Source organism: Myotis myotis, unplaced genomic scaffold, assembly GCF_014108235.1.
Source record: "Myotis myotis isolate mMyoMyo1 unplaced genomic scaffold, mMyoMyo1.p scaffold_m19_p_1, whole genome shotgun sequence".
In the NCBI taxonomy this organism is placed as follows: Eukaryota; Metazoa; Chordata; class Mammalia; order Chiroptera; family Vespertilionidae; genus Myotis; species Myotis myotis.
In genome coordinates, this window is record NW_023416313.1 from 95796114 (window position 1) to 95806804 (window position 10691).

Below are 10691 nucleotides of genomic sequence, written 5' to 3' on the forward strand. Positions count from 1 at the left end.
ATCTGTATATTGTATTGTGTTCACGACCCAAAGTCAAGTTTCTTTCCATCACCATTTATCCCCCTTTTACCCTGTGCCTCTTTTTAAATTGGCATTTGCTTTTAGTAAGTTGATTTATCTGGGCTCTCAGTTATGTTTTTCATAGCCCTAATAGGAGCTTCCTAATAGCTCTTTCACTCTATCAGGTAAAAAGTACATATCAAAGTTCAATGACCCCAAAGGAACTTGCATTAACTAATGCAGCCAGAGAGGGAAATGGAAATAATCAACAGAAGCATGAAGAGAAGCCATTAGGACGAGATAGATTGATTGTATTTACTCCCAGGTTTCTTATTCTACACTCTCTCTCCTGCTCTCTCAAACCCAGGCATAGTTAGGGCAAATGCATTACCTTTTTAAACAAATATTTTTATTGATTTCAGAGAAGAAGGGAGAGGGAGAGAGAGATAGAAACATCAATGATGAGAGAGAATCATTGATCGGTTGCATCCTGCACGCCTCCTACTGGGGATCAAGCCTACAACCCTGGCATGTGCCCTGACAGGAATGGAACTGTGACCTCCTGGTTCATAGGTTGACACTCAGCCACTGAGCCATGTTGGCTGGGCACAAATACATTACTTTTATTTCCTGGTATTTGACAATAACAAAAGGTTCCTTTAAGGTCAAACTTGAGCAATTGAGTAGGCATGAATATTCTTGATTTTTAAAAGCCAATATTAGAGAATACTGTTAAACAACATTCTTGAATTGTTAGTACTGATGGGCTCTAACTGGGATTAGGTACAAACTAAGCATAAACATATTACAGCATCTGAGATAGTATATTTAATGTTGTGTTTTTTTTAACTGTCCTTTCCTGTTTTTCCCCCAAAATATTTTGAGATGGTTGTACTTAACTCTGTACATAAAAATTTAAAGGACATAATTAAATAGTGTAACAAAGGTTTAAAAGTTTAATTTTTATTTTAAGTAAGCTCACAGTGTTATTTATTTAACCTTACTTAGTATTTACAAGTACATTAAAATAATAATTAATGAAATGACTTGTGTAATGGATAAAAACCTCTTCAGAAGTGCCAATCTGGAATATGCAGTTGGAATTATTGACTAATATATTTAACTGGAAATGCCCTAAGTATCCAGAGTCATTTCTTTAATTGGGCAAAGGGCAGATGTCCAGGGCCATCGCTGCTCTAGGAGGGCAATGGTTTTTGTTGGTCCTGGCATGCCTCGAAAATAGTGAATAGTGATGACTGTTAACATTTGTGGAAGTTTACTAAGTAACAGGCAATGCAGTAAGCCCTGTGCACACATGAACTCACTTAGTAAATATTTGCTGAGAGTCAAGTGAATAAATGGTCAATGTGTCCAGCTTCCAACACACAAAAAAGGCTCTTTGACTCAACTAATTAGGTGGCCTAAATATTTATGGGGATTTCATTATTTTTCCTCATGAGTGAATTTAACAATATCTTTGACATCTCTTGACATTAAATATTTAAATTGAGTTGATAATGTTAAAAAGTGCTATTTTCTGAAGTATTTGAAGTTGTTTAATGTTTTAATAACTTTATAATGTACTACAAATCCAAACAAATATCTTGGCAATTTCTCTTAGATGCCACATCTAGACATTAAATCAGGACAATTTTGTAACAACACTATAATATGAATTAATTCAAGAACTATTTTTAAAAATCCCCATTCAATTTAATGTCATTATCATCAGGAGAACAAGTTAATGTTTTGTAATTTTCTGATGATTAAATTTCTTTAAAGTTTGATATTCTCATATGTCATTAGAATCAATGTACCACTTATAAAACATTAATTATTCATAACACCCAAGAATTACATCTGCTTTATTCTTTTATTATAAACACTGACCTGAATAATCAACCCATAATAATTACTTTATCTACTCAACCAGATTGAACAAAAATGGGAACCTGTTACGGATTTTTATAACACATGTATTCCATAAGTTTTACTAATGTATCATACAATTAATTCAAAACATAGTGAAGGGCATGTTACTAAAATGCCCTCATGTAAAGCCCATATTTCTGCTTACCAATACTGAAAAGCACTCCCAGAGAAACACACAAGCATATGTCTACTGATTTTGTGGGGTTTTATCTAGCTTCTCTGTTGATTTCTCTAGAATTCAGTGTTCTTCAAAGCAGAAACTATGTCTTTTGAATGTCATGATTAGTGGTGAGAACAGCACAAATTAAGTAAATACTATTATGATGGTGTTCTTTTTAATATAGTGGCACAATGTTTATGACATTCTTTCAGTGTTTGGTTTCTCATGCTCTTGCAACAGCTTCAGTTGACTGATTTAGTCTTGACTTACAGCAAAATAAAATGGAAAATTCACATATTCTAAGTAAAGGTTTATTTTAATGGTGTAGACTTACTACTGCTAAACAAGCATATGCTGCTAAACATACGCTGTGCTTATCATCTTTGTAAAGGTAACATTCAGCTGTATGTCTTGAAATATGCAGAGCATCCTCTTATGTGTGAAGTATACAGTGTAAACATTTATACTCTGTCATTGGTTTGACAATCCAATTAAATTTCTTTAAATATCTTTTAAAGAAAAAAAAATCTAAGAGGATCACATGGCCAAGTGAAAATATAATATTGTTAAGAGGTTACGGGAAATTCTTTTATTTTGTATTTGTGTTATTTTAATATAGCAACTGCAATGGAGTTATAGAAATATTTCTAATATAGTTAACTGCATGTTTAACTGATTCCCAATATGTGTCCTTAATTGATGAATTTATACTAACCTAGAGATTGCTTATAACATCACTACCCAAATGTCACATTGTACTGAAAAATGGCATTTTGTTTCAGAAGATGCTAGCAGAGCATGAAGTCACTTGAGGGGGTGGGAAGGGGTTTTGAGATTTGCTTTAAGGAACCTGTGTGTGTGTGTATTTAATGCGCAGCACCTGTTCTTCCTGGAGCCTACCAGCAGAGCCATTCCCAAGGCTACGGGTACATGCACCAGACCAGCCTGTCGTCCATGAGGTCAATGCAGCATTCACCAAATCTAGTAAGTGTGGGTTTGAAGTGTTTCTTTTTGCCCAGTGTTCCTGTTTCATCTCCAAAATATAAATATGCATGGAAAAATGATTTTTATTTATTTTGTATTTTAACATCATATATTAACATATAGTTGATATACAATATTGTATTCGTTTCAGGTGTACAACATAGTGATTTGTCATTTACTTACTTTACGTTGTGATCACCACACAGTAGGTCTAGTAAGCATCCATCACTATACAAAGTTACTGTGGTATTATTGACTAGCTTCCCTGTGCTGTACATTATGTCTCCATGACTTCCTTGTTTTATAACTGGAAGTTTGTGCCTCTCATCCCCCTTCACCTTTTTCACTCACTCCCCCCACCCTTCTTCCCCTCTGGCACCATCAGTTTGCTCCCTGTATCTATGAGGCTGTTTTGTTTTGTTTGTTTGTTTGTTTTTGTTTTTTGGGTTTTTTTATTCCACATATAAGCAAAATTATACAGTATTTATCTTTTTCATGTCTGACATTTTCACTTAACATAATATCCTCTAAGCCATTTGTTATTGCAAATGGCAAAATTTCATTCTTTTTATGGCTGAGTAATATTCCATTGTATATATGTACCACTTCTTTATCTGTTTGTCTGTCAATGGGCATGTACATTTCCAAATAAAAGATGATGTGCTGTCATTGGTACAACACTTTTGAAGGAAGCAAAAGACTTATAGAGATAAACTATTGAGAAGAGAAGGTATGATGTGGAAACATGTAAACAATGAAACACAAAGATTCTACTAATGCAATACCCTAATTGTTATTTTATTATTGGTGTTAGCCAGTTATGATCTTCATTCATATCTGTAAAGCATAAGTATTTGGTCATACTAATTAATCTGGGCATTAATCAAAATGGCCACTAAAACCTAAATGACAGGGCCAACATGTCTTTGAATCCTCCCACTGGAAACATTGAAGCATTAATTCATTAATTAAATGTCAAGTTTGGAAGCGCTGTTCAGGTCATGTTGGTGTCAAATGTGACATCTCATGCTGAAATTGCTTCTCCAAGCAACTGACACAGTCACTTGGCCCTTTGAGAACTTAGAAACAGGTGCCCCTCCAATCCCCGCAGTTGGAAATTTATCTTTAGTTGTTCTCAAATTCTTTGTGCCTCAGTCAGTTTCCTCAGTGTATGAATTCATTTGATTTTGGGATCATCTGGTGTTAATATTAACTAAACTCTTGGCCTTAAATGAAAGCAAGTATGGTAAAACTCAATTTATATTTTGAATATTAATCACTTATCAGAGATATTATTTATAAATATTTTATCCCATTCAGTAAGTTGCCTATTCATTTTAATGCTGGTTTATTTGCTGTGCAGAAGCTTTTTAGTTTGATGTAGTCCCATTCATTTTTGCTTCTGTTGCCTTTGCTTTTGGTGTCAAATAGAAAAATCATCGCCAAGACCAACATTTTTTTTAGGAATTTTATTATTTCATTTCTTACATTCGTATCTTTAATCCATTGTGAGTTAATTTTTTGTGTAGTGTGTAAAATAGTGGTCCAGTTTTATTCTTTTGCATGTGGCTGTCCAGTGTTCCCAACACCTTTTATTGAAGACATTGTCCTTTCCGCATTGTATATTCATGGGTCCTTTATCATAAATTAATTGACCGTATATGTATAGGTTTATTTCTGAGCTCTCTATTCTATTCCATTGATTTATGCCAATACTATACTGTATTGATGATATAGTTTTATAACATAGTTTGAAGTGAGGAAGTAAACATTTTCCTCATTATAATAAAGATTTAGTTATATGTACCCTAATATTTAGAACATGTATATGCTAAATTTCTACCAAAAGCCAAAAAATTTCTACAAAAGCCAAAAAATTAGAATATTATTGATTTTTTTCTTCTATTTGTTTTGTATATTTTTAAGAGGAAACAAACATTTTAAATACTTGCTTAAGAAAAGTTTATTCCTCTGCCAGGGGCCAGTTGTTGTGACTTGGCAGTGACATGGATCTGCCTGCCACTATGGCAGGTTTTATTTTCTGAAGACTGTGGACTAGGGGAGAATCTATGTCACCTGATGTCTCTGAGGTTAGCCGAACCTGGGGGGAGTTGGGCTTCACTACTTTAAAGCTTACTTTTTGACAGGCTAGCAATTGTATTTAGTGGCTTGCTCTATCCCCGTTCTGGCTCCCAAATGTTAGCTTTTTGCTAGCCTAGTAAACTTGAGATGAGCAGTTAGGACACTAGGCTCTGGTGTACAACTCTCCAGAAATAAGTGTACTTGGAAACATTCCTAACAACAGTTGCTTTATGAGTGGTCTGGTTGGTTGGGATTGGCATTTGTGGCCATGACTATATTGGTATTTATAGTGACCCCGTCTTTCTTTTCTCAGAGGACCTACCGAGCCATGTACGATTACAGTGCCCAGGATGAAGATGAAGTCTCCTTCAGGGACGGCGACTACATTGTCAACGTGCAGCCCATCGATGACGGCTGGATGTACGGCACGGTGCAGAGAACTGGGAAAACCGGGATGCTCCCAGCAAATTACATTGAGTTTGTGAATTAATCATTTCCCCATGCCCTTTGAGCTTTACTCTAATGTATACTAAACCTAGTCTTTTTAAAAGATAGAAGACACTTTTAAGACAACTTGGCAGTTATTTTACAGTAATTTACCCTTCCTTTGACAATTAGACACACAGGTACCAGGAAGAAGGAATGATTTCTGGGCTGAGAACAGCAGCATTTTCAGTAGTTCCTGTAAACAAAACAATTAGGTCTGGAGACCTGGTGCTGCTAATTGTATTACTGGTGTGTGGTTTTTTTTTTGTTTTTTTTTTTTTGATTGGCTACTGAACCCTTCTGGGGAGATGTATTTTTGTAGACTTTAATAGAGATGTTGATTGTCTTGTAAATGTAACACGTATATGAGACTTCTTAGCTGTCACTTTGGAATCACCAGAAGCCAATTCTCTTAATTCAGCAACACAGCCAATAATTTAAAAACCGTGTAGCTTTGGAGTCATTAGGCAATTTCCAATTCCAGTGAAAATCATCTAGTATAATAAAGTAAGCAATGGCAAAATGACAGTTTTGTTAAAATTATATTGAGTGGTGGCCTTAGGGACCTAGAAACTTCTACTGAACAAAGAAATTTTTTGTTTCCTTGGCCAACTTGGGTCTATTTATTTCTTATTTGTACCGACATATCCTACTCTCCACTTACATTCTATGGACCCACACGTATGCTTGGCTCCACAGAATGTCAGGACCAAATAACTTCATAGCTATTCTGCAAGGGGCAGATTTAAGGCCATCTATATGATTTCCCTAATAGCCTTTACCCTGTTGCATGACATGTAGGTTCAAGCTTCTGTAACATAGGCAGCTGCACTGCCCATTACTCCTACTAGATCTAAAAGTGTGGCTGATATCTCAAAGCCTTTCCTCTAGTAGTCAGCTCATCAGAAAAACATAATTTGAAAAGTTGCTTGAGATTCTCCTGCTGCATTGCACTCTAGTTTTGAAGGATGTACACTTTAGGAAATAGATGTATACTCTAGTAAATAAGTGATTTAGGTGTTTATTGAACAGCTTTCATTAACTTAATGCCGCTGCTGATTTAAAAGTTAAGAAAACTTAACAGGAGCCAGTGACAAAGTGGGATAGGAAGTGTGCTAGACAACAGCAGTGAACAAAAAGTGACCGACCCAATCTACAGAGAGAGAGAGAGAGAGAGGGAGAGAGAGAGAGAGAGAGAGAGAGAGAGAGAGAGAGAGAGAGAGACAGAGAGACAGAGAGAGAGAATCTGGTTTCTTGTTTTGGAAAAGGTATTCAAATTCTGGAATGGAATTATAGCCACTGAAACCAGTAAAACAAAAGACTTTCTTGTCACTTTCTGCTTTTTACTTTCTAAATCACATTCAGGGGGCGGTATAGGAATGTCATCAGAGATTGTAGGTCCAGGCACAGGCTGTTCACTGAAAATGGAATTGTTGTCAGATTTTGATTTTTCAAATGAGTGACCTTGCAGTTTCTTTCTGGATTCGCAGCCATGACTGCAGCCTTTGCTGGTGGGTTGTGACTTTCACCTGAGTCCACAGTCAAGATCACCTGAGATTAACATCCATCAGCAACTGTGTTTTTCTGATTGTGTCGTTTATTGGGACCTGCAACAGGGTAGCATTCATGTAGGATCTGACTCTATAGTTGAGGTGGAGCTGAAAAAGCTGTCTCAAAAATGTAATAAAATGTATGGGTTGGGGATATCTCCTTATACCTTTTAATCAAAGAAACTAACAAAATATATTTTATTGAAATGTTTATCAGTCCAAAGGCAAACATTAATTTATTAACACCTTTGAGAGCTTAGCAAATACTTTTGAAAATCTGTAGTTTCATTTTAGCTAGCTAAAAGGGTAAAGAGAATAAAATTTATTGCACGCAAGCTTCATCTGCATGACACCGACATAAAATTGAAGAGAGACAAAATTCAGGCAAATAACTAGAGACTTTTTTTGAGTGAGCTTTACAGAATAGGCAGTTTGACTGATTTCCTATCATTGAAATGACCGGTCATGATTAGATTGATTAAACCCCATATCAGTTTTGATGTCCTGTACACAAACCTACAAACACAAACTTAATTTGCAATATTCTTGCAAAAATTTATGTGCATTAAAAGTGAGGGAAATGGGCTTGCTCAGTTTTATTATACCATTAAGTAAATATTTACATTTCACCCAGACTTCTTTTCACGATTATAAAAAAGGAGTCGTTGTGGATTAAATTTTGCAGACTAAATGTAGGACAGGTACAATTTTTGATAAATAGCACATTTATAGGGAACTCAAAGAAAACTGACTTAAAATGATAAGGATAATGGGGAAAAGTTACCATAAAGTAGCAGCTTGATATTTCATTGTTTTTCTCATCCCCGGATTTCAAAATCGGGTTCATTGAATGTAAAAGTCAATACTTACTTGGGGAATAATTCTCCTAAATTGTAAGCTTTACATAATGTTTGCATAGTAAGATGTTTCTGCTTCCAGCCTTTAGGAATTCAGATCTGATCAGAATTTAACGAGAGGGAGGTTATTTTACAGTAAAGACGGAGGGAGAACAAGATGTCCCGAGCTTCTGACACTCTCCCTTGATAGTGTTGTCACTGTCACTACAGCTTGTCAGGATATTAAGCATCTCATCAGAAATACAGGAATTATGTGTATTAATACCAAAGTGCTATTTTACAGAATCGTTTTCAAAGCTACATCGCTGAATAGCTTTTCCTCTTTCAACACGGTACCTGCCCAGCTTCAGTTTGGCAAGAGGTATCATACGTAACGCTGACAGCTAAGCAAGGGTCTAAGAAACGAGCCTTTTTACAAATCAAGTTACAGAAGACTGTGGGTGCCCAAGCACCGAGAGCACGCGCCTGCTTTCCTAAGCCCGTGTCCTCCAGCCTGACAAAAGCACAAGGAGCCAAGTGATAGACTTTTTCAAGTTTTTGGAAACAATGCTGTATGTGGATCACACCTCTCTGGAGAAAGGCAGTTTTTGTAGCAAGTGTTTTTATGAATTCTCAGTCTCCAAGGAAGCTTTCTATCTCTCACCTGTGGCAAAATGACTTCTTTCGTGTCTTCTTGTCATCTCACATTAGCATTTATCTGGTTGCCAGATGCCGCTGCATCTTCTCAGACCTCCCCCCACCTCCAGACACCACCCAGAAATATGCAAGCACAATTTCCAAGAGCGCCTTGTGTGAAGAGGGATGAGACCAGACCAGCCCCTCCCTTGCCACTAGAGTCATTGCTTGAAGATGGGAAAGATGCGGTTTTGCCCGTTTTGCCACAGTCTTTTTTTCCTTATCGTCTCTGTGTTGAGCTCTATAACACTCTGGGGGTTGGGAAGCCAACGTTTCTAAAACAGTGAAAGTTGAAGAGGTGTATTTTTTTTTTTAATTTGTTCAACTCCAGTGGAATGTTTTTAACGAAAAGACAGAGAAAATGTGTGTGATCCTTTAATAACACATCTCTATATAAAGTAGATATAGTTTATACCAAAATTATAATATAGATATATACAAAAATAGGTGCCTTTTTGATTACCCTTGTTTGTCCACTATTGTCTGGGAAAGAAAAGCAAGCTTCTGCTTATCCTATAGTAATATTTTATTACACATGATTGGTATTTTTGTGGTGGGGAAGTAAGACGCTCCTGACAGGTATGAAGGGTGGTAGCTGATTATTTTACTTCTAGAGGTTTAGGAATTAAGAAAATACTCTTTCCACCAATTTTTGAACGGTTCTTTGTAGATTTATATATAGTTAAGCTGCATAAACATTAATTTTAGGCTTGAGATATAAAATACCTATATTATGAGGCTGAATTCATTACACAAGATGAAATTCACTTCAAAAATTCATTATATCTTAGCTATTTGCTTCTGATCATCTAAAAGTGGCTGGAGTATGCTTGTTTTGGGTAACGTGACATGGTGCTGAGAAAGCTTTAGTTAAGGAAGAAGCTATGTAAACAAGTGATAAATGAAAGTCTCCTTCTCAAGTATTCCTTGCCCATTAGGTCCTTCCCAGGCCGCTGTCAACTATCGATGATCCAAAAACTCATGACATTGTATAATGCTTCTGTCGTCATCATTCCAGGATGCTTAGGCTCCTGGAGTCCACAAGCCTGGAAGGGCCCCCAGGGCAAATCTCATCCCCAGTTGTCCATGTTACTTTAGTGTATTCATGGAAATTCCATATGTTTTTGGTGTTAGATATATGGTATTCAGTTTGCATAGTGTATACTTCTTTGTAATCCAGTGCTATTAAGAATGCTTTACTTAAAGGAAAAAAAGAAATCTGCATTGTAGTCCCATTCTTCAGTGTCCACACAATGAATAGCTGAGCATCTTAGAAGCAGCAGCGAGTGTGTTACAGGCATGGTGTGGAACAGTTTGGCCTTTGGCTTGTGATAAAAGTGCAAAATTGAATCACTGTGCAGTTTGGCTTTTATTTACTTTAAAATGTGTAGAATTGTGGTTGATTAATTTGCAAGATTTTACTAACTTTGAGAGCTTACAGTTTTGAAGGAAACAATGTTTTTAAAATGAAGGGGCTCACAGAAGAAACAACCCAATGTTACTAATAGAATCTGGCTTTTGTTATGCAAGTTGTTAACACCAGCTATTAAAATATATTTTAGTAGAAATGCTTTAATTCATGTTTTTTTCCTCTACACTGTGAATCTTGAAGCCTCGGTGGACTAGAGCAACATCATGCTGCCCAAAGGGCTCACCTATGCAAACTAGTTCACATGTTAGTGGGTGTCACAGTAACCGGGTAATAAGGCATTACTTCCCCTGCATAATGTACAGCGGCATTGAAATAACACATTACGCCTAATATCATGTATGTACAGTGTAGTCACTCACAGACCCTTCAAGGCTACCAGAATCATTAGTAGTATTATTTGTTTAAAGGCAAATCACTGAATTATCTATTTGAACTACTGACCGATATGTAATAACAAGAATGACGGATGGATGTGTCAGCCATGGCTGCTGTGTGGTCACTGCAGGTGTCCTCCAGAGACAGAACTATGTTCT

At 36.3% G+C, this 10691-nt stretch overlaps 1 protein-coding gene across 10 annotated transcripts in view; it reads left to right on the forward strand.

Moving 5' to 3' along the window:
* The window catches only part of NEBL (nebulette), a 378693-nt gene extending 368403 nt beyond the window's left edge, over nucleotides 1–10290 (forward strand). For all 10 annotated transcript variants that reach the window (XM_036345465.1, XM_036345456.1, XM_036345417.1 and 7 more), the window contains 2 exons: nucleotides 2970–3076; nucleotides 5472–10290. In XM_036345465.1, coding sequence (XP_036201358.1) covers nucleotides 2970–3076; nucleotides 5472–5648 — 284 coding nt within the window. In that variant the 3' untranslated portion in view covers nucleotides 5649–10290. The remainder of the gene's footprint in view (nucleotides 1–2969; nucleotides 3077–5471) is intronic.
* The last annotated feature ends 401 nt before the right edge of the window (nucleotides 10291–10691 follow it).